Below are 24706 nucleotides of genomic sequence, written 5' to 3'. Positions count from 1 at the left end.
GAGTCTCTTTGTGATCATTCCACAGTCAACCAGCCCTCCCCCACCCCAACCCCCAAAATAAGCTTTTTAGCGCCCTGAACTTGAATATGGATTGTGAATGGTTGCCCTGGGGAACGTGGTGAGGCAGAGGAGTCCTGTGTTTAATCACAGAACTAAGAACAACGTACCTGTGTTCTTTTAGTATAAAATAAAGTTATACAAGAAAATTAATTGCTGGGGCAAGAACAGAGACAAAGAGATACGATAGGAGGCTATCATGGTGCTCTAGGGGAGAGACAATGGACCAGGACAACAGCAATGGAGATTAAAAAAAAAAAAAGTGGATAGAAAAGGGGTGCCTGGGTGGCTCAGTCGGTGGAGTGTCCGACGTCGGCTCAGGTCATGATCTCACAGTTTGTGGGTTCGAGCCCCGCGTCGGGCTCTGTGCTGACAGCTCGAAGCCTGGAGCCGGCTTCGGATTCTGTGTCTCCCTCTCGCTCTCCTCCTCCCCCACTCACGCTCTGTCTCTCTCTCTCAAAAATAAATAAACATTAAAATAAATAAATAAATAAATAAAAGTGGATGGAAAGGACATGACATCAGGATCTCTAAAAGATCTCTAGGCTCCTGCGTTCACTGCACCATGATTCACAATAGCCAAGACAAGGAAACAACCTAAGCGTCTAGCAATGGATACACGGATAAAGAAGCTGTGGAAGATATTTGCAATCGGGTAGCATTCAGCCACGAGAAAGAAGGAAATCCTGCCTTTCCCGGCAACATAGATGGACCCTGAGGGCATTACGCTAAGTGAAACAAGCCAGACCGAGAAAAAGGCAAATACTATATGAATACTATGTGGTATCTCTTATGTACAGAACCTAACAAAGCCAAACACATGCAAACAGAAGGCACCAAGGCGTCAAGAAGATGTTCTTGAAGGGTACCAGTACAGCCAGAGAATAAATAAATCCTGGACATCTAACGCATAATGATTACAGACAACAATACTGTACTACAGACTTCAAATTTTCTAAGAGACTAAATCTTAACTGCTTCCCCCCACCGCCGCCACCCACCACCCCCCCACAAAGTCTGTGCCCTGACAGAGGTGTTCACTAACTCTACAGGCCCATGATTCTTGCTCAGCCACGACAGGGGGGCGGTGAAAAAAAGATTACAACAGGTATTTGCCAGAGCGCCTGGGTAGACCGAGGTGCGCTTTGGTAAAACGGGCAGAAAGGAGAAGGTAGGAACGGATCATCCCCCACCCACAGTGGGAAATAACAGTTACTGCCGGGTGAAGCGTGAGCTGTCTATTGGTCACGCCGACACTGCGATGTTGAAAGAAGCGGTTCGTACGAGAATCCAAAGTTAGAGGACTGGTCGGGACCAGGAATAATTACACACCATGACGTACAGATGTGCTTATATCCATGGCACGCTTTTACCCAGGAGGAGAGTATAAATAGGAAAGTACCGCTATGTTCATTTGCAACTTATTTCTTGACAGTTGCACAATTTTTTTTTTTACATCTATTAATATGCTGTGTATATTAATCAACGTGTGTGGTTTCTTCGGTTAGACTGTCCATCACTAGAGACCTGTGAGCTGTGCTCTGCTTCCAAAGGAGTTTTAAATAAATGATAACCGACATTTTCCCAACACTGGTCAGGAAATTCGCTGTGCTTGTTTTAGACGGTATTCGACTAACTCTTGGGTTATAGGGGTCTCCCTTGGACAAGGCTCTTTCCCGTCAGAATCAGGAAGCCTGCGGGATTTGGTCCCAAAGGGCTGGCCAGTTGGCTCCCGCCCAGTGGAAAAAAGCCTTCCCCGCCGACTTACCTGCAGAAGCTCAGCATGTAGGAGAAGCGTGTAGGCGGCTTCTGTGTAGTTCTCTGAGTCTCGGTGCAAATCCCGCAGCTTGTACAAGTACCTGGTAAGAAGGGGACACAGGAGGTGCTCTGGGGCTCAGGGTCACCTCATTAGGCAACCAGACCACGGCCTCTTCCCCATCTTTTCTCCCCTCCTCCTTCTCACAGACCAAGGAATCTATTACTTCCCGTCTTCGCATCCACTTAACCCGCTGTGCCGCTTCCTGCCTGTGTATCTTTCCCATTCCATCTACTCTACTGTACTTTTTGTTTAACACAGGCATGCTTAATTTTTTTCTTTTTTTAGCGTCATGGGGCGCCTGGGTGGCTCGGTTGGTTAAGCGTCCGACTTCAGCTCAGGTCATGATGTCACGGTTCGTGGGTTCGAGTCCCGCATATGACTCTGTGCTGACGGCTCGGAGCCTGGAGCCTGCTTCGGATTCTGTGTCTCCCTCTCTCTCTCTGCCCCTCCCCTGCTTGCGTTCTCTCTGTCTCAAACATAAATAACCATTAAAAAAAAAATTGTCACGGACCCCCTCCCCCCTCCCTGAGAAGCTAATAAGAACTATGGAATCTCTCCCTAAGAAAATACATACAGTTTAAATCCAAGTTCATTTTGTGGTCAGGACTTCAGCAGTCCTGGACAGGAAGGCACATGGCCATGCCTCTGCTGACTGCTTCCCGACTGCTCTGGCCAGTCTTCTATCTTTTCCTGGAATCGCGACACCAGTCTCCCTATGTACTGTGCTTACATATCTGTCTAGAGAGCTTACCCTTTTGGGGGGGCCCGGGGCAGATGACACACTTTTTGGTGTCTCTCAAAGCAGCAAGCGTGGTGTTGGGACTTAGTATTTGTTAACTGAAGAAATAAATAATAAAGCCATGGCATAAATGGCAAAAGCAGAAATCTCCTTCAGCTTACCTTATGTATATGTCCTCTCTCTTCTTTTCTTTGTAAAAATTCTACCGAGAAAAGGGAGTCAAAAATACCCATGTAAACCAAAGGTTATCAAAAATGGCCAAACCACGACTTTTGCTTTTTAACAGAGTCACCTTTCCAGACTTAATTTTACCCTTTAACAAATACCCCTACAAAGAAAGGAAGTGATCATTTATAAAGAAGATAAACTGCAGAACGTTTTTAGGACCGTTCGTCTAAAAAACATGAGGGAAATCCTCTAAGTGAACAAAGAGCCAACTGATACTCAAGTCAACTGATGGTCTCTTCTTTCTCAGGCAGTCAGTGGTGCCAGGTTCTTCCTGTCTATTAAGCAGAGGAATTCATGGCAGCCTATGCTTCTGAGGTCGGTGGTCCCAGTTACATATATCTGGGAAAGGCAAGACCACAGAGCTCTGGCACCATGAGGGTTCCATGACTTTCCCCTCATGGTACAGGGTTTCTGATGCATATTCACCTATGCCCAATATTTCCAAACAATAAAGCAACCAGATATAAACAAGACACAGAAACGGGTGAAAGATGGCCTTCAAGTAAGAGCTGAGTTAAGAGCTAATGTGGCATTTTCTATCCCTGTGTCCACTTTTATTCTCCAGGTCTGTGTGGCAGCGGATATCCGAGTCCAAAGCTGAGTCAGCTGCTCCCATTAGACTCAGCAGGACCCAGACTCTGTAAAGGTGGCCTCAGGGCACCTCTGTGCCTGCGAGATCGACTCAGAGCTGAGCTGTGCTTGTGGGGCTGGCCCTGCAATGCCCTCCCGCCAACCCAGGGTCTCGGGACCTACCAGCACGTTAACGGTACAGCTCATGCGGTTCTCCTTGCTCTCGTCATGCATGATAATGGTTCTGTAGTCCAAGAGGTTCTCCAACAGGCTGCTGACCAGGAGCGCAAACACTTCTCCAGAGCTGGAGAGGTATTTATGTTTCCGGCAATGTTCTAGGAGCCTGGAAGGGTAGAAGTAGAGACAAATGCCCTCGTTCCCGTTCCGTACTCTGTCATTCCAGCACCGTTAATGAGCACTGTCCAAGGTCCTAGCAGCAGGGGGCCCCAGGCTAGGAGAAACACACCCTTTAAGCAATCCCAGCCTCTCTCTCGGGCGCCTTCTCTTACGCTGTACCTCCTGGTGGCTCAAGTTCTATGTTGTCTTCAGGGCTGTGGCTCAAATCCCACTGTCACTTAGAACCCCAGCCCACAATGCCCATCTTTCAGCTTCTATCTGTATTCTTTGTCTTTTGTCGACACCACAGAAATGGAAACCTTTGCCCCAAAGGTGTGTGTATGCTATCTGATCACTCTAACTGAAGTTGAAAGAGACCATCTTTTCTATGTCTTTATTCTCCCTAAGGCCTAGCACTTCGGGGTATCCTGTGGACGTTTTGGAAAGCCTTGGATCGATGCCCGGTCTAGAGGAAACAAGGAATCTAGTGCACATCCAGACATGTGGCTCTTTGGACAAAAGTGCTATTTAACTGCCACCGCCACAAAACTACAAAATTGTAAATAAATAAACTGAGGCTTGGTATAAATCCTGTTTTTTTGGACTCAAACAGAGAAAAGCTTCTATAGGGGCTTCTTAGATTTGACAACTGGAAAAAACACTCAGAGAACAAGAGGAAAAAAGAGAAAGAAACGGGTTCAAAGAATTAGCCCAGACTTTAGGATTATTCTTGAGCACTGGAGATTTGTAGTCATATTGTTCTGAGACTCAGAAAGAATGAAACAAACAAACAAACAAAACATCATATAGTGAAAAGTCAGCTTGGGATTTTAAAAAATGGGTAGTTTATCATTTGTAAACTGTGTACGTGTATATGTATATAATTTCTCCATTTAATCCCCTTATGAGATCTGAATTACAAAAGTGATTATGTGGCAGGTAGGTAACTCAAACAGGTGGACTTAATGGAAATGGGATGAAAAGATCAACAAATGGGTCTTGTCATCCACTAAAAATGAAACCAGAAAGACGTTTGGTTCTTGAAAAATATATCTGAGGGGCACCTGAACGGCTCAGTCGGTTAGACGTCCGACTTTGGCTCAGGTCATGATCTCGTGGTTTCTGAGTTCGAGCCCTGTGTCGGGCTCTGTGCTGACAGCTCGAAGCCTGGAGCCTGCTTCAGATTCTGTGTCTCCCTCTGTCCCTCTGTCCCTCTCTCTGTCCCTCGCCCGCTCACACTCTGTCTCTTGAAACATAAACATTAAAAAAAAAAAAAAGAAAAGAAAATACAGCTGAGTTATCAATTCAGCTCCATTCCTGAGCACCCAGTGTTCTGGCTTTTTAAATCTTAAAAAAAACAAAGAAGAAAACGACCTTGGGAGTACCCATCCTCAAGCACGGTCTAGTACGCGCCACACCCACAAAAGAGGTGGCCAACGAAGCGACCGGGGCACATACCCAATCAACAGGTGACACAGCTGGTCAAAATCACAAAGGCTCAGAGGACACAAGAAATGACTAGTCTAGGGTAGTGAGCGCCGTGGACGACGAAGGACTTGAGGATGACAGCAGTGATCGGCACAAACCCAGAGCAGTGACGCTCAGTCAGCATGGGCTCTGTAATAGACACTATTCTGATGCATCGCCTCATTTACACCTCAACCCTTACCAAAGTGTACATGCTGTTAGTGTAGATGAAAAAAAAGAGGGCCATCGGAGAGATTAGAACACTTGTCCAAAGGCACGTTTCTAGAATGTGGAGAAAACGGGATTTGAAGGTTTCTTTAACTCCAAATTCCAAGTGTTTTGAACCACACTTTTACACTGTAATTCCATTTGAGCAAAGGAGAATTCAGAGCGCAGGAGGGGTGTGTGGGGTAGGTGTGGGGGGGTAGGGAGTAACCACAGAGAGAGAATAAAAATGTTGGATGTGGGGGAGGTGCATAGGGCAGTGCAACGACCAGCCTGGCTGGAGATGTAACAGGTGTTCTTAGAGGCCCTCTATAGGGCATAAGGTATGTTTAAAGGTAAAGTGGACTTTGAAATGTTTTTTCCTTCCTCCTTTAAATGGTGCTTTGAAGCTATAATTAGAGGCGATAGCACTTTTGGTGAAGTTCAGCAATTCAAACACTGGGCAAAATGCCATCGCTCTGTATATCCCCCGCCCCCCTCCACCTTCCATCTGCTCTGCTCTCGAGGGGCCGGGCTGGCCAGGAAAACACGGACATTTGACTCACATCAGACAAACAAATGTCAACAGTGGATGGTGTAAACTCCATTAAACCACCCCCCCCCCCCCCCCCACCGGGACCATTTGTGGCGGTGACCCCAGAGCTTCCTGGGACTCCTCGACTAGGCTGTCTGTGCAGCAGAAGCCTGCTTCTCTCCCTCACTACACGACGCGTCAACTTTGAGGCTTCGTTTCTGTAATACTCACAGTTTTTCCAGAAGGACCTTGTATTGTTCATCTCCTCTGCCCCCTTCTACCTCTTGGTCCAGCTTTGTGATCAGCTCATTCTCAAACTGGAAGCAGAGTTAGAATTTCCCAGGAGAACGCCAGATACCCTTCGAAGAAGCCACGAAAGATGCCCCGCCAACCTTTCTAGATTTGACACAGCCCCTTTATTGAACTGTGAACACTTTCCAATATATTATAGGGAAGATCATAATTCATGTCATCCATTAATCAGGTACCAGAGCCCCATCAAAACTCTCTAGACGAGTCTCACGTTACTTTGTCCTTTGCTTTACATTTGGGAAGAAAAAAAAAATTCCCCCAATATTATTTTCCTGTTTTGACTAATCCTAATGATTCTAATTATCTATTTTATTTTTTTTCTTGGCTAAGTCTTGGCAATGGAATTTGCTTTTGCAGAACTTCACAGCTACAAGACCTCTTCAGTTCCAAAGCACTCTATAGATAAGGAAACTGAGGCATGGGAAAGACATGCAAATTGAGAGAGATCTCAAAACCAGAGAGGCCTCAGCATCTTTTCCCCAACCCACTGCATTATGTTCTCAGCTACACTGCAACCGGCAGGATTAAAACCCATGATGTCAAATTTGAATTACCCAGAGATAGTTAAACACATGCAGTGAAAAGGGTTTCTAGACCACGTGGAGAAATATCTGATTCTCCCTCTAACTGCTTTACGGCGTGAAAAGTAAATAAAGTTTTTAAAGCAACTTCGATTTGTATAATTCAGGCTACTGCTTCTCGGTGGAGAAAGAAACTAAGCAAGAGTCAACTATCTGCACATTAGTAAGATTCAAGTTCTGCCACTCCTTACCATATGGAAATTGCCGTTTCCGCTGAAATTGAACTCACACTGCATCATGTCAAAGAAAATGGGGATGGTGGCTTTCCGGAGCTCTACTTCGGGGGTCAGTGTGACCTCCAGAATGGGACCCACCATGGAGGGGATAAATTTGATTTTGTGGGGACCTGAAATGAAAGTAAGCGGGGATATTAAAAAGTGATTTCAGTGGCAGTAAAGTGTTCCCACCTTCCTCTACGGAAAAGGAAAAGGTCATGTGGGTAAATCCACTCAAATTCAGAAGTGAGTGACTAAACAACATCGTCTCCTGATAACATATGGATGTTATAATGAAAGACCGACAAGTCAACTTTCCCTTCTAGACACACAGACAAATAAATGTCAGGGTTACTGGGAGTTAAAATAGAAAAGAACCCATCGTGGGATGCTTATTACACGGGAGTTGTACGGTTCAAGGTCATACACTCACCCAGGTTATACCACATGTCCCGGATTCTAAAGCCGATTTCCTTTCTCATGTCCCCATATCTAGGAAGAAGATCATAAACAACAGAAAGATCTGAGGTGGAAATGAAAATGATGAGGCCTGTGAAAACAGCCTGTGCCTCTCTAGAGCCACCTTTAAGACAGGTTCGAGGCAAGGCCACAGTCAGTACCGAAATGAGCCCCCAAAGAGAACGAGGCCACATGGAGAAGGGACTTAACTAGCAGGAGGGGGCCAAATGCAAATGCGGAAAAATAACTGAGAAATGAAACTGTCAAACTTACTGAAGAGAGAAGGGTGAGGGATATTCTGGCTGCTGTCAAGCAGAGAAACAAAAGAAAATGTAACAAGCACTAGTGAAAAGAGAGAGAAATGGGGTATGATTTATACGGTAATGTGACTGATGTCTAACAAATATGCTGACTTTATACATTTTTATTTGAAAAACTCACATCCACACCAGTATGTTCTACAAAGGACTCACGTTGAGAAGCTCTAGATGGTCCCCAGAGGGGTGAAAGTTGGTCCTTGGGGGCAAAGAAGGCTTACTATTCTTATGTACAGAGTACAAATATACATATAGTACCTAATCAGATATGCAGCGTATCTGTGGTATTAATGTTTCATGGGGGAGGTGGGGAGTGGGATTAGAAAAATAATTTCTGAGAAGTTTCCTTACAGGAATCAATAACGAAAAAGATAAAAGAAAGAGAGAAACCATGGATCTATTCAGTGGTTCGTGGCTGGGGATGGATGAATCAAAATCCCCTGGGTATCTCTTACAGAAAACATAGGCCTGAGGCTACCCCACATCACACACCAAAGACGCTGGGGGCTTGGAAAAAACAGAAATAGGGTGGGCCAAGGGTAGATGTGGCCAACGTTCCCAGAGAACTCTAATATGGACCCATGGCCCATGCTGTGGCCACCATTCTCCATTTTATACCCATTGTACCAAACATTGTTTTCAAATTCCACCTTTGTAAATGCCTGCAGAAACCAGTATAAAAACCTTTAAAAACTTTTTGTTTAAAACAACAACAGCAACAAAACAAATTTCTCTGACGATTCCATTTTCACAAAAATACCTCATTTTATTATTTACATTGGGTAAGCGTATGTTAGTTAATGTCTGGCACATAATAAAGAATAAATGACAACTATTCCTATTGTTTGTCAATACTGCTATTGATGCTAATTCTACTGAAAATAAGAGAAATCCCGAGGAAAAAAACAATTCGTGTTGGTATAACATTAATAAAAATGTTTTCCCAAGGTACATCTTTGCCCATATGCATATATATTTTACATAGACTTCCCTTTGATCAAAACCCTTAGGCTATTAAGCCTAACTAGCCACTTTATTTATCAGACTTGGTGCCACCTAACTTCACTTTTGATTGTTTGACCAATATCAAATCCACCTTTGAAAGAAGTTATGTCATTTAAGATAATCTAAAGAATGAGACGCAGGTATTATCATCTTGAAACTCAATTCTTTCTCCATACCTGCTGCAGGGAAATCTACAAAACCTGATTTAGTCTTATCTTTGAGATTGAAATCTCAGTCTCTTAGCCAACAATCTCAGTGTTTTCGGGAGAACCCAGAGGTAGATAATTTGCCTAGAATCCCAGACATCCCAGCAAGGGATCAGAACTCAAATTTCACAGCCTTTCAATGGTAAATTTCTCAAGTTGTATTAAACCACACAGCCTTGAGTTTCCAGGCTCCCTGTGAACTCTGAAACAGACCGGAAAGGAAAGCAATGAAAAGCTTCCTTAAATCTCTCATCACTCTTGCACATATGTCCCTGTTGAATCCCCAGCCAGGAATGTGGAGGGCCTTTTTAGGTGATGTGTTCGTTTTGGCTCCTCTGCTGAAGTGACTGAGAGGTAAAACAGTGGGGCCAGAGGACCTTGCTTTGTGATGCCTGAGTGGGAGGGGCGCTGTGCCTGCAATTTGGGTAAGCTGCCAGCAGGTGGGCAGCTGTTCCTGGAGACTGGAGTCCTGGCAAGCCTTGGTGCCTCTCCAAATATGGATTCCAGTTAAAAAAAAAAAAAAAAAAAAAAAAAAAAAAAATGCAACGGTTGATGGGAAAATGAAGGGGGCCTTGAGAAAAGAGATGTGAATCAGAGGGAATTTAAAGCCTATAAAATAATTACATTAAGACCTATCTCACGGGGCACCTGGGTGGCTCAGTCAGTTAAGCGTCCCACTTCGGCTCAGGTCCCGATCTTGGGGTTCACGAGTTTGAGGCCCACATCAGGCTCTGTGTCTCCCTCTCTCCCTGCCCTTCCCCTGTCACACTTGATCTCTCTCTCTCTCTCTCTCAAAAATAGATAAAAACATTTTTGAAATTAAAAAAAATAATAAAAAAAAAAAACACCTATCTCGCTAACACCTTGCGGGGGTGGGGGGCCGGGGAGGGACTCTATCCAGTTAATTTCTGGGATACCAAAAGTCTTGCTCTGAATACAAATGGAAGAGTCATCCTCCCAACCTTAAGCAAGTTTTAAGGGGACACTTACTTTTTGACAATTTTGTTGCGCTTGGCTTGAGAGAAGGTTTCAAGTTGAAGGGACTCGTGGGTGAGAAACGCTACCGCCAAATGGAAGTAATTGTTCCAGAGCTGCTCAAATTTAATGGTGTGGGTGAAAAGAAATGGAAAGTAACATTAATAAGGGTCAGGGTAAGATCACGCCACATGGTAGAAATTCACTCGCAGAAACTCATGAGAAAAACAAAATAAAATCCACAAGGCTCCTTTTTCTTTCTCGGGTTTCATTTATTCAACCCTGAAAAGTTTTAACACTTAATGTTAATATTAAGTTTTTTTAAAAAATCCAGACTATTATATTGGTCTTTACTCCTGAGATAAAGGAAAACTGCTGCCAGTAAATGCACCTATTTATAGTAAGCAGTTTGGCAACGTGTATCAAAAGCCTTAAAATTCTGCCAAACTTCTGAAATAGTAAATACTTTAGGACTTTATCCTGGCAAAATAATGACGGGTATTTAAAAATATTTAAAGCAAGGAAGGCCCTCACTGTTTTATTTAAATAGCAGAAGATGGAAGCAATCTAAATGTTCCTAAGAAGAATCTGGTTAAATAAATCATGGCCCGGCCATGCAACGGACTGTATTCAGCCATTAAAAATATGGTGGAAGTGTTTAATATCATTGAAAAGACGAGAGAAAAATAATTACATTAACAGGTTGCCAAAGAACTGCATAGCTTGATTCCGTTTTGGTGTGTATATATATACACGTATATATGTATATATATATATATATATACATATATACGTGTATATATATATTATGTTTAACTAGCAAATATATTGTTCCATTTTGGCACAGATACACACACACACACATATCCACGTATATGTAAATGCACATATAACTTTCTCTCCTTATGAGTCTCCACTTTTAAAGTCTCGCAGTTATAAACGAAGGCCCATGACACAGCAAAAGCATATCACCAACAAAACGTTTGCTGGAATGAGAGCAGGGAACTTGTCTGGCTTCATCAGGGCCTAAAATGGCACCCTGTGCCGTCTAACATTTGTTGGACGAATGAATGAATGAATAAATGAATGAAGATGAAGCTCGCGGGCACCTGCTTTGCTATCATTTTGAATTTTCAAACAAGCACATATAGAAACCTCTCCTTAGAAACCAAATCACTCGTAGGCAGAGAAATATCTGTGTGCCTAGCTGAAAGCCTGAGTATGCATGTATTTGTGTTAACAACGGAAGGTAGGGCTATTTGTCTTTCAATGTTCTTCTTTTTGCTTTGCTATGTTTTCTGCCGTTACTTTTTTTTTTTTTTCTTTTTTTAACCTGTATTACTTTTACGGAAAGAAGAAAAAAAACTCGACTTGACTGTCTGAAGGACGGAGTGACAGGAATGTGCACTTTAGGGAAAGGAGAGAAAAACAAGAAAACTGTTTGCATCTGGAAATGATAGGGGCGCCTGGGTGGCTCAGTCGGTTAAGTATCCCACTTCAGCTCCGGGCATGATCTCACAGTTCAAGAGTTCGAGCCCCGTGTCGGGCTCTGTGCTGACAGCTCAGAGCCTGGAGCCTGCTTCAGATTCTGTGTCTCTCTCTCTCTGCCCCTCACTGACTTGTGTTCTGTCTCTCCCTCTTTCTCTCTCAAAAATAAATATTTTAAAAAGTAAAAAAATATATAAGATCTTTAAAAAAAAAAAAACAGTAAGAAAATGATAAAATTTGAAGTGACGTTTTCCAAAATGCAACAGTTCTCTTGCTGTGGCTGAGAATTTGAGGAATAATGATGTGAGTAGCCATGCTTACCTGAAGTTCAAAGCTTGTTTGATCCATGAAGAACTTTGTGAGAACCTCAGTAAACTGATTTATAGCACGAAGGAAAACCCTGAGGGAGAAAACACCAGATAAAGAAAGCACCTTTCTGTCTTTAAAACATTTCCCATCTATGTTAAAAACCAAAGCAAACCAAACTTGGGCTCTGCAGCATAAGACATTTACATCTATTGAGGTCATCAGAAACCAACGACAGAGCAGTCTGGAGACGGCACTGTTCGTTTTCTAGAATGGTCTACGAGATCCACTGGGGGCTGCTCCACAATGTAGCCACTTAGGGGTAGAGCTGAGACGATTAACCAGGTCTCCTGAGCCTCAGACAGGGCTCTTGCACTCTACTGTGACACCTGTCTTTCCAAGTCTGGTGATACTGATGCGATTTTTTTTCTTTAATCTGTACATAGCTAGGAAGGGTTTTTCTAAGAGTTAACAGCTCTTAGAATGATTTATTTAATTAAATTACAAAAATAATGGAAAAAAAATATATATGCAGTTTTTTTGCTTCCATTCCATTGTGGTCCAACAACTGGAAAGCACTGGCTTAAAGGTCTGCCTTGAAAGAGAGGGTTTCTGGTCTTAAGAAGTTTGCCACTTGGCGGGGGTCACCTGAGACCTGTGAACAGAACCATGACCCAACAAAGAACACGGAAAATTCTGTGGAGGGGGTGTCAAAGAGTTACGGGGAAATCAAAAGGAAGAGGACGCGACATCCAGGTTGGAAAGGTTTCCTTTGGAGATGGCATTTGAGAAGGACCTTGAGGAACGGGTGGCAGGTTGACAGCCAAAGGTTATGCGGAAGGCACTGGAGGTGGAAGCAGCCGCCCAACGGAAAGCACAGCACATGTTTGGGGACCAGAGAGAGGCCAGTTCAGTTGGAGCGCAGGTTGTGCTACCGAGGGAAATCGTGGAAGACAAGGCTAGAAAAGCAGGAAGACATTCAGGCTGCAGAGGCCCTGAATGTCATGATGATGAGGGTGGTGCAGAGCCACCAAGGGGCACCGGGGGAGAGCCAAGGATGACAGGAGTTGGGCAATGAGGGGACCACACCTGAGCAGAGAGCCTCAGGTGAGAAGTGAGCAAAGAATCAGCAATCCAGAAACAGGAGAATTCTTGCTCTACAGAGCATGGATGGGCCGCAGAGATTTAATAGCACTCTATGGGAGGGCCCATATGGTCAAGAAAGCCAAGTAATTCAGAGTCAAATGACTCATGCCCTGCCCTGGGGCTGTCTTACCTGCTCTGTGTCATATTCATGACCATCCAGTCTTTGGCGTAGACATTCTTTCCAATCAGATCCTTGAACATGATAAAAGTTTCCATGAGGAAATCCTGCAGAGAACAAAGGAGCAGTTGTGGAAAAAGCGACTGGAGGGAGCTCCCCATCAGAACACAATGGCCCCAGCCCGAAATTACAGCCTACCTTTTTCATAAGGTTTTTAGGGATCTGACAAGGACAAAACAGTTGTCCACATTTTATAACTGATAAAACTGAGGCCTGTGAAAAAAGTGAAAGACTTAAGGCCGTAGAAACTAGGAAGTGGGAGAGCGGGGAAGACAGCTTGGGGTTTTGGGCCCCAACTTTAGATCCATAATGCCTTAGTCCTCTCCTGCCAAGCGTCGATGGAACAGATCTACCGCACTTAGAATGAATTTACCAACAAGGGTGAGACTGCTGATAACTCTTGAGTCCAATCCTCCTTCATTATTATTAGAACAGAACAAAACCGCTATAAATAAAAAGCAAAGTCAGGATTCTTCCTATTCCAGGAATGTTCCCATGGGTAGCTTGGGGGGAAGGGTCCTAAAGGGCCCTTAAAAAGAGATGGCAGCCGCGCCCTGCAATGATGGTAATAACTAATAACGAAAGAACACAGAGCACGATGTCTGAAAAAGAGCTCTTCTACTCAAAGGGCGGGGGGGGGGGGCTGGGAGCAAAACTCAGCTTAGGAATAGAACGACTCGAGCTAAAATTCAAAGCTAAAAAGTTTTGCAAGCTTTGTATTTATTAGTTGGTTAAATTTAGATATTTTCCACTCGGATTCCTGAGATGAGAATCCGGGCCAATTCCTCCGGCACCAACCGCACAGTTGTATCTTTTGAGTTAACATCACGCAGCAGGAGGCTCACAGTGGTGGGGAAGCAGGCGGCCTGGGCTCCATTTGTAAGGATGTTCCTCCGGGACGGGGGGGCAGGGTGGCTAACTTCCGGCCACACAGCACAGGAGGGGGAACGGTTCTGGCTCTGAGGTCTGGGCTACCCTTGAACCTTCCTTTGGCTCAAAGGAGAGTCAAACTTTTCTATCCTCGGTTCTCAAATCATAGACATATTTCCTGAGTTTTAAAATTCATCATACATTTAAAAAAAATTTTTTTTAATGTTTATTTATTTTGAGAGACAAAGAGAGAGAGACAGAGTGTGAGTGGGTGAGGTGTGGAGAGAGACAGAGAGGGAGATACAGAATCCGAAGCAGGCTCCAGGCTCTGAGCGGTCAGCACAGAGCCCGACGTGGGGCTCGAACTCATGAACTGTGAGATCATGACCTGAGCCGAAGTCGGACGCTCAACCGACTGAGCCACCCAGGTGCCCCTCTTCATCATACATTTTAAGCGTGCCCACAACGCATTAACTAGTCTATTAACTCCTTCTCTCAAATCAGTATGAATTCATGGTGTGTGAAGAAAGGATTAAGTTTAAATGCCAGTCATCCACTTATAAATCAAAAATTTTTTAGGGGTACTTGGGTGGCTCAGTCGGTTGAGTATTCAACTTCGGCTCAGGTCACGATCTCATAGTTTGTGAGTTTGAGCCCCACACTGGGCTTGCCGCTGTCAGCGTAGCTTTGGATCTTCTCTCCCCCACCCCGCCCCCTGCCCCTGCCCACCTCTCTGTGCCTCTTCCCCACTTGTGCTCTTTCAAAAATAAATAAATAAATCTAAAAAAAATTTTTTTTTCATTTTAATTTTTCATTTCAGAGAGAGAGAGAGAGAGAGAGAGAGAGAGCGAGCACACAGGGGAGGTGGGGCAGAGGGAAGGAGGGCGAGAAGGAGGGGGAGGAAGGGAGGGAGAAGGACAGAGAGAGAAAGAGAGACAAAGACAGAGAGAATTTTAAGGAGGCTCCACACTCAGCGTGGAGCTGGATGTGGGGCTCGATCTTGTGACTGAAAGATCATTGGATGCTCAACCAATTGAGCCACCCAAGATGTCCCCAGTTATCCACTTCCCATGCTGATTCCACATTCAACTCTTGGTAATCTAAATTAATTGTAAACAGTGACAGTATAATATAATAAAGACAACTCATAGATTATTCCAGATCTCACTTTATCTCCCATTTCCCAAAATCTTCCAAGTGATTTCCTCAGAAGGTAGCAGGAGGAAGGGAAAGGAGAGTCCCTTGGACATCAAAAGGCCTAGCTGTCCCTTGCAGGCTTACCCCTGATGACTATAGTTCTCTCATGGGGATAAGAATCCTCCTTTAGTTAAACAACACAGAGGGAAGAGCTTACCATTGTTCTAGAAAACACAAGTCAAACCTGTTCTTTCGCCTACTTAATAGAACCAAATTGTCAAGAGCCTGAATTTACTAGAACTTCCCTTGTTCTACCTGCTTTCTGAGGGAAATTTTTAGCGTCACTAAACTATTTTCATGTCAACTTTATCTTACATGACAATAATAATAATAAAGTCACTATTATAGCGAGTCCTCATAGTCATTAACTACATGCCAAGCACAAAGCTAGGTAATTCCCAGGTGTGGACTCAATCAGTGCTCCTTTACATTAACCCTCGACATAGGTACTAGCTTTACAGATGAAGAAACCGAGCTTTAGTGACATTTAATAGCTGGCCCAAAATTTCATAGAAGGAAGTAAAATAGCCAGAATTCAAACCCAGATTTGGATGCTCTAAAGCCTGTGTTGTTTTTCGTTTTTGTTTTTTTTCATGTTTGTTTATTTTTGAGAGATGGAGAGACCGAGCGTGAGCGGGAGAGGGGCAGAGAGAGAGAGGGAGACACAGAATCCGGGGCAGGCTCCGGGCTCCGAGCTGTCGGCACAGAGCCCGACGCGGGGCTCGAACTCACGAACCGTGGGATCATGACCTGAGCCGAAGTTGGACATTTGACCGACTGAGCCACCCAGGCGCCCCTAAAGCCTGTGTTCTTAAACCCACTACACCATCTGCCTCCATCGTTCCCCTGCCTTCCTCTCATCCTAACTCCCTCTGCAGCCACACCTGCCTAACGCTATGGGCCTCTGTACGCTATGGGCCGCCTGGCAGAGTACGGCCTAAGAGGAGGCTCATGGCAGCCTCCAGATGAAGTGACATAGTTTATCCCTGAATCTACTACTCCTGCCACTGCACCGCACTTTCTGTGCAGTTCCTTGTGTGGTTTTCCATCGTGCGGGCCTCACAGAAAGGAAGTCGATTGGCCGAGAAAGAGCTAGATATCGTTGGGTGCACGGACCACATACTACGAGTATAACAGAGACAGAGAGTAGACAATGTAGAGCCTAGACTACAGCACTGATCGTGAGAGACTGTCCGCCGCAAGGACATAGGCAACGGGACACTGGGTTACTGACCCCGCTGTGTCCAGCCCACCGCTTTACAAGATTAAGGCGACACGTTCAGGGATGTTTGAACGGCCACTGACAGTTGCCTCCAGGGAAGGATCCTGGGGAAGCAGCAACCTTCGGCGGCCTGCTAAACAGTAATCGCGAGAACAGTTTTCTCTCTCGCTGAAAACAAAAGACAATGGAATGTTTTCAGCTTAGGATACCTTGTCGATGTTCTAAGGGGCAGGTATTCCCCTTCTTGTCTCCCTTTCCAGGAAGTACTGGAAATGATGGCAGCAGGCACATCACAGACACAGTGCTATGCACGTCTTTGCCTCCTAGAATCCTTCCCAGGGCGTGACCGCTGTCCCTGAAGATGAGGTACTCCTCTCTTCCGAGAGCAAAAAGGATCTTTTACATGTTTCTAGATAAGGGTTCTCTCCAAATCCAAGAGACTTGGGAGGCTGAGTGAGGGCTTCCTGGGACATGTTTTGTAGTCCCCAGAACCTATCACAGACAGAAAGTGAGAATCCACCCTTTCCTTTCTGTCATCGCCGTGGACAGACATGCAGCACTGGAGGTAGGTGGGAAGGGAATCAGTGTGGGTTACCGTCTGGGTGTGCGTGCGCCGAATATAAGAAGTCTTAAAGTTACCAGGCCCCGATGAAGACAACTTACAATGATGTCTTGTCTGGTTTTGAAAGTGCTGATATAGTGGCTGTAGTGGCTGTCGTCCATTTGCTGCAGAATCGCAATCATACAGGCCACAAAACCCCCCTGGAAGGAGAGAAGAAACACAAATCCAGAAGCCTTAGGCCACCGAGTTACCAAAACTTTGGTTTTCGCCACCCAGTTACCGGAAAACAGGGACCCTACCAAACTGGAAACATTCTGCGCCCCGACGGTCTACAAGGCACACGCTTTGCTGTTGCTGCTGAAAATGATCTCCTTCCAGGTTTCAGTTAAGGAATGTGGAGGGCTTCACTCATCCCTTTAATAGTATGGCCTGTAGAGAGACCTGTAGGTCGACGGACACTGACTCTAAGATCTCAGCTAGATGACTAGTTACAATACAAACAACCTGGGGACCCTGGGTTGCTTTTTGAGACAGAGAGAGTTGTAGTCCATTCAGAAATGTGTGAAATGGCACAAATCTGACTGTGGAGGGATGCAAGGAGGAAAAAGAGATCGTAAAACTGAGAGTGGATGAGCAGAGAGGGAAATGAATGCTCCCGGTCTTTCCAGCTCCAGAATCTTTCAGTTACTTCTGGCATGTTATGCACGTGTGATTATGGATGTGCTAGGGAGAAAGGGACTGAATAGCTTAATATTTTTGTCAATTTATATGTATATTTAAATTTTTTTTTAACATTTGTTTATTTTTGAAGGACAGAGACAGAGCACTAGTGGGGGAGGGGCAGACAGAGAGAGGGAGACACAGACTCTGAAGCAGACTCCAGGCTTGAGCTGTGAGCACAGAGCCCGACGTGGGGCTCGAACTCACCAGCCGTGAGATCATGACTTGAGCCGAAGTCGGAGACTCAACCGACTGAGCCACCCAGGTGCCCCATACTATAATTTTTTAAAGTATACACTAATTTATGTTTTCTTCTAGCTGCTTTAGTGTTTACTTTTTTTTACGCTGACCTTTCATTCCATCTGATGTTGATTTTGGTTATAACATGAAATAAAGTCAAATTTTTTTCCACGTTGTTCATAGATTTTCCAAGTAACATTTATTAAAAATCTCCACTTTCCTAGAAACGGGAACCCTCTTGCACTGTTGGTGGGAATGCAAATTGGTGCAGCCACTCTGGAAAACACTGTGGAGGTTCCTCAAAAAAATTAAAAATAGATCTACCCTATGACCCAGCAATAACACTGCTAAGAATTTACCCAAGGGATACAGGAGTGCTGATGCATAGGGGCACTTGTACCCCAATGTTTATAGCAGCACTCTCAACGATAGCCAATTATGGATAGCCAAATTATGGATAGCCTAAATGTCCATCAACCGATAAATGGATAAAGAAATTGTGGTTTATATACACAATGGAGTACTATGTGGCAATGAGAAAGAACGAAATATGGCCCTTTGCAGCAACGTGGATGGAACAGGAGAGTGTGATGCTAAGTGAAATAAGCCATACTGAGAAAGACAGATACCATATGGTTTCACTCTTATGTGGATCCTGAGAAACGTAACAGAAACCCATGGGGGAGGGGAAGGAAAAAAAAAAAAAAAGAGGTTAGAGTGGGAGAGAGCCAAAGCATAAGAGACTCTTAAAAACTGAGAACAAACTGAGGGTTGATGGGGGGGGGGGGGGGGGGGGGGGGGGGGGGGGGGGGATGGGTATTGAGGAGGGCACCTTTTGGGATGAGCCCTGGGTGTTGTATGGAAACCGATTTGACAATAAATTTCATATATTGAGAAAATAAATAAATACATAATTTAAAAAATTTAAAAAAATAAATAAAAAATAAAAAACTTTGAATTCATGGTCAAAAAAAAAATCTCCCCTTTCCTTATTAAAATAATAGAATTGTCATATAATCTGAAGTCTCCTTTTAAATGCTCTCAGTTTTGTTCTGTTGATGTATGTACTCTATTCTATGAGTCCAACACTATTTTTATTGTAGCATTATGTTTTCAAATCTGACAGCACAGTCCCCTCCACTCTTACTTCTATGTGGCTCTTCATTTACGTGTGTCTTGTATTTATTTACTTTTTAAAAAGTTTTTACTTATTTGTTCATATAACGTGGGGCTCAAACTCATGGCCCCGAGATGCAGAGTTGTATACTCTTCTGACTGAGCCAGCCAGGCGCCCCGTCTGGTTTTATTTTCACTCTCATATTTTTGTGACTAAATTAAATGAGATTTTTTTCCTTTATAATCCCTCAATAGATACCGTTGTTATAAGAAAGGCCGCTGAATATTATCTGTTTATTCTGAAACTGGTTAGTTTAAGAAGTTGTTTGTGACTTCTGTTAAAACTTTGTGAAGGTTCCCGGGTTTCCTAGGAATAGCAAGAGCAGAAGAGAACTATCTCACTGCTAAAGAAGGCTGAAGAGCTACATTTAAATTACGACATCTTGGGGCGCCTGGGTGGCTCAATCGGTTAAGCCTCCGACTTCAGCTCAGGTCATGATCTCACGGTCCGTGAGTTCGAGCCCCGCGTCGGGCTCTGGGCTGATGGCTCGGAGCCTGGAGCCTGCTTCCGATTCTGTGTCTCCCTCTCTCTCTGCCCCTCCCCCGTTCATGCTCTGTCTCTCTCTGTCTCAAAAATGAATAAACGTTAAAAAAAAAAAAATTAAAAAAAAAAAAATTACGACATCTTAAGTATTACCTGAAAACCAATATATCATTTCCTGAACAACTGCCTTTCTTTATATGTTCTTCACATATGTGGCAGCAATGGCGTGGCAAGAACAATTAATTATCAATTAATACCTTAGTGCAAGCCCTGGATCCTTAATTAATTACCGATTAATACCTTAGTGCAAGACCTTAGTGCAAGATGTGGATCCTGTTTCGGATCGCCTTGAGTCTTAATCTTAGCAGGCACGTCTCTGTATCCCTATCTGGACCAGCTCTGTCACCAAAGCTGAAGCTTACAAGGGACATCTTAAGGTTTCTGCCTTGGCCACTGCTTCTGCCTGAAAGGCCCCTCCCCACACCTTCACACTACCCACCCCCCCACCTTCTCCAAGTCTTTGTTCAAATTTTCCCTTCTCAGGAAAATCTTAAATGTTTTTTAAGTTTATTGATTTTGAAAGAGACAGAGACAGGGCAAGCAGGGGAGGGGCAGAGAGTGAGGAGGAGAGAGAGAAAATCCCAGCAGTGTCCGCACTGCCAGTGAAGAACCCGGGGCAGGGCTCAAACTCATGAAACCGAGAGATCATGACCTGAGCCTATATCCAGGGTTGGACACTCAACTGACTGAGCCACCCAGGAGCTCCTCAGGCAGGTTTCTTAAGCTCTCTCTGCAATGCTTCCTGATTTGAAAAATGGAGCTAATGACAGAACCACCCTGTAGGAGGTGTGTGAGGTTTCAGTGACACGTAAAGTGCTTAAAATAACTTCTTGCAGGTAAAAAAAAAAAAAAAAAAAAAAAAAAAAAAAAAAAAAAAATAGCTGGAGTGGCACCTGGGTGGCTCCGTCGGTGAAGCGTGTGACTTCAGCTCAGGTCGTGATCTCACTGGTCGTGGGTTCGAGCCCCGTGTTCGGCTCTGTGCTGACAGCTCGGAGCCTGGAGCCTGCTTCGGATTCTGTGCCTCCCCCTCTCTCTCTGCCCCTCCCCCACTCACTCGGTCTCTCAAAAATAAATAAATGTTAAAAACTTGAAAAAAAAACAAACAGCTAATGACCACTTCTATTAATTATCACTACAGCGGGAAGTACTAAATAGTGTTACTATTATCACCCCAATAAGGGTCGATCCAGACGGCGCATGCATATCACATACTGAGACTTAGAACACAACTGCTTGCGATAACAGAGGAAGCAGTAAACGCAGCCACCAAAACCCTTCATCGTCTGCTCACCAAAGTTTAGGTTTTCCTTAAATGAAATATTAAACAAATATTCAAAGAGTATGAGCTCAAAATGGGGGCTGAGTTTGCCTACCCAGGGTGCTCACTGAGTCAGTATCTGCTGGAACGTATTGCAACAGGCTCTGTCTCATCGCTGATATGAGCATCGTTCCTCTAGAACGGACCTGCACTGTCGGGTTTACAGGGTCGCCAACAATGCTCCCCCATTGCCCTCCCTCCTCCCCCACTCCTGCTGGATCATTTTCCCTCAAGAGAAAAATCAGTGTTGGAATCAAGATCCGCTGGCAGTTAGAACAAGGTCACCCTTGTGTGACCTTGTGAGGTTCTAGAGCCCCCCCAGTTTCCTCAGGGCACACGGCGTGCAGGCACAGCCTGTGACCCATGAGAGGGATCTGTGAGAATCCGGCCCCAAGACACTGGTCCGGAAGACCCCCAAAGGGCAGGTGGGACACTGAGAAGCGGCAGCGGTGGCGGGTCCCCTGTAGCGACACTCACGATCTGCGGAGACTGGCGGCTCATCCCGATCACGGTCCTGTTGATCCTTCTCAGCAGCCGTTCCATGATCAGCTGGACGTGCATCGCCGTGGGGCCCTGAGGGGGAAACACAGGAATCTACACCAACTTCTTCTGACTCAGCTTCACTTCTCCCGCAAAGAACCTTGGACAAGTGAGTTTTCTCTTTAAATCTCATTCCAGCTCTTCCCTGCAAAGTAATCTCTTGTTCGAAAAGGGAAAAAGAATCTCACAGAATGATAGACACTGCTACTCAGGAATCCGATGAAAATGATTGGGTGTAACATTTCAAAGATGAGCCTCGGGAGGCAGGGGAAGGACGCCCCCCCTAGCAGCCCAGATCATCCACGCACTCTAAGATCAAGGGGGCCACCAACTCCACGTAGTTCTGGGAGGAGATCTCAGTCCTGACACTGAGCACATCGGGTAGCCCAGGACAACGAGGCACATGCATGGGAAGTAAAAGGCAAAAATTCAAAGTTCTTGCCACCTTCTGTGTAGGAGGAAAAACACTAAGAAATTCAAGTCAAGGAGACTGCTATTGACTGAATGTTTGTGTTCAGAAGTCATACGCTAGGGTTGGGGCGCCTGGCTGGCTCAGCTGATTAAGTGTCTGACTCTCGATTTTGGCTCAGGTCGTGATCTACAGTTTGTGAGTTCAAGCCCTGCATCAGGCTCTGCGCTGACAGTGCGGAGGCTGCTTGGGATTCTCTCTCTTCCTCTCTCTGTCCTTTCTCTCCCCCCCCAAATAAATAAATACTTTATTAAAATGAAACAAAACAAAAAAGCCATATGCTGGGGGTGCCTGGCCGGCTCAGTCAATAGAGCATGTGACTCTTGATCTCAGGGTCGTGAGTTCAAGCCTCATGTTGGGCACAGAGATTACTTAAAAAAAAATTATTATTTTTTTTAATAATTAAAACAACCCACAAAAGTCATATGCTGGTGCTCTAAACCCTCATGTGATGGTACATAGACATGGGCTTTGGGGAGGCAAGTATGACCGGAAGGCATGGCCCTGATCTTGTAAGGAGAGACACCAGACAGATTGTTTTTTCTCTCTCCACACACACACTGAGGAAAGGCCGTGTGAGGACAGAGAGCAAGGAGCTGTTTTCACGCCAGGAGGGGGGGGTCCTCCCCAGGAATCCTACCGCACCGGCCCCCTGACTTTGGACTTGCCATCTCCAGAACCATGAGAAATAAATGTCTGTTGGTCGAGCCCCCGTCTGTGGTGTTTTGGCAGAAGGAGTAGACCCACCCAGGGACTCAATACTTTGATTCTGTCACATGTGACTCTGGGCAATCATTTACCTTTACTGAACTTCCATGTTCCCGCATGGAAGAAAAAAAAGAACAGATTCCCTACAGGCGTTAGGTGGATTGGTGGGCACAGCAAACAGCACCTCACAGACACGTGTTCTTACTTTTCCTCTCTTCTTTTTTTGTGATTTGATGTTCTACTCATTCGGCTCTACCTTAGCAATATTCAGCTTGTCTTTACAGAGCCTTTATCCTCGTGATAGATATTCCGAAACCCCCGGCTATTGCTTCAAATAGCCAAATCACTGCAATATACAGTTTTATTAAAATACCGAGTATTCCTAGTGTCCCTTTCATACCTCCCTTCTCTCCTTCTTTGTTTGTATTATATATTCACTTGCTTCCCATTTCTTTGAATGAAAACGATCCGGAAAACCTCCCTCTCTATTGAAACCGCTTTCTCCTCTATTTATGTAACGAGACCACACCGCAGACCCAGCTTGGTGCGTTGAATCCCGTGCCAGCCGCGGGTGGAGGTCGGAAAAGGAATCAGACGTTCTCTGACCAGGAGGGCTGGGGCTTAAAGATAAATGAGCAAAACGTACGGATCCTCGTAGAAGGTCCGCTCTGCTCAACTGCCGATCACATGGAAACCTTGTAAAATAACACAAATAAATAAACACGTAGAAGGTCAGCTCCGCGAGGGCCGGCTACTCGCTTCTCTTCTTCACTGCTACACGCTTACTTACATCCATCACAGTGCCTGGAGCACGGGAGCTGTTTAAGACGTGCCTGTGACCTGAATCACAACTGCAGGGCTTTACACAAGACGTAAGGAGGGCATGAAGGGATGTAGCGGAGTGGGGGACTCTGGGCAGGGCTGCCCCGGGAAAACCGCATGGGGTGTTACTATAGCTTGACTTTGAAGCATATGGACAGTTTGCAGATCTAGCTTCGGGACAAGAGGAATCCTAGATGACTAAAAAAAAAAAAGGCAGAGGAATACATGTCAGTAATTAGAGCCTGGAATTAACTGAGGAGACGAGAAGGTATGGGAAGACAGATACAGTTAGTTTGTACACGTTTGTACATTTATGTACAAAGGTGTATAAATGATGGTGGGCGATAAAACCATATCATCTATCATCGTCACCAAAAAAAAAAAAAAAAAGATTGAATTTACTACTTTAACAGAGCTCTAAGATCAATAATTGTGAACACTTTTCCTCATTACAGGGAACCTTATCAGGAAGACCAAAAAAAAAAAAAAAAAAACAAAATTTTTTTTCAAGTCAATTAAATCAGCACAAGATGTAAATATATTCAAGTCATTTCCAAAGAGTCCTTCTACATGATAAGAAGGTAGGTAAAGATACTGTATTAAAAAAACAAAACAAGGGGGACCTGGGTCGCTCACTTGGTTAAGCAACCGACTCTTGATTTCAGCTCAGTTCATGATCTGAAGGGGATTGAGCCCCGCACAGAGTGTGGAGGCTGCTTGAGATTCTCTCTCTCCCTCTCCTTCTGCCCCTCTCCCACTTGCTCGCTCTCTCTCTCTCTCAAAGTAAATAAATAAACTCTAAAAAACAAACAAACAAAAAAACCCCCCAAAAAAACAAACAAACAAAAAAACTGGGTTAGAAGTGGAAGAGATCAAGAGGTCTAAGAGGTCATCTGGAACCATCCCTACATGTTATGGAACAGGAAACTGACGTGCCTGCAGATTTGCCTAAAGTTAAAGAGCTACACGTGCGGGGCACCTGGGTGGTTCAGTTGGTTAAGTGTCAGCCAGACTTCAGCTCAGGTCATGATCTCACAGTTCATGAGTTCAAGCCCCGCATTGGGTTCTGTGCTGACAGCTCAGAACTTGGAGCCTGCTTCGGATTCTGTCTCCCCCTCTTTCTCTGCTCCTCCCCGGCTCATACTCTGTCTCTCTCTCTCTCACACACAAATAAA

General features: G+C 44.7%; 1 protein-coding gene across 4 annotated transcripts in view; it reads right to left on the bottom strand.

Moving 5' to 3' along the window:
• DOCK5 (dedicator of cytokinesis 5) overlaps positions 1 to 24706 on the bottom strand; it is a 195985-nt gene that overhangs the window by 42288 nt on the left and 128991 nt on the right. For 2 of the 4 annotated variants that reach the window (XM_049631600.1, XM_049631602.1), the window contains 11 exons: positions 21470 to 21565; positions 17096 to 17194; positions 13096 to 13190; positions 11835 to 11913; positions 10041 to 10141; positions 7497 to 7555; positions 7040 to 7194; positions 6187 to 6272; positions 3597 to 3756; positions 2777 to 2817; positions 1826 to 1916 (listed from right to left, as the gene is read on the bottom strand). In XM_049631600.1, coding sequence (XP_049487557.1) covers positions 1826 to 1916; positions 2777 to 2817; positions 3597 to 3756; positions 6187 to 6272; positions 7040 to 7194; positions 7497 to 7555; positions 10041 to 10141; positions 11835 to 11913; positions 13096 to 13190; positions 17096 to 17194; positions 21470 to 21565 — 1062 coding nt within the window. The other 2 variants (XM_049631601.1, XM_049631603.1) reach the window with 2 other exon arrangements.

Source organism: Panthera uncia, chromosome B1, assembly GCF_023721935.1.
Source record: "Panthera uncia isolate 11264 chromosome B1, Puncia_PCG_1.0, whole genome shotgun sequence".
Lineage (NCBI taxonomy): Eukaryota > Metazoa > Chordata > Mammalia > Carnivora > Felidae > Panthera > Panthera uncia.
Note: the sequence above shows the minus strand (reverse complement) of the source record. Positions and strands in the feature narration are given on the sequence as shown.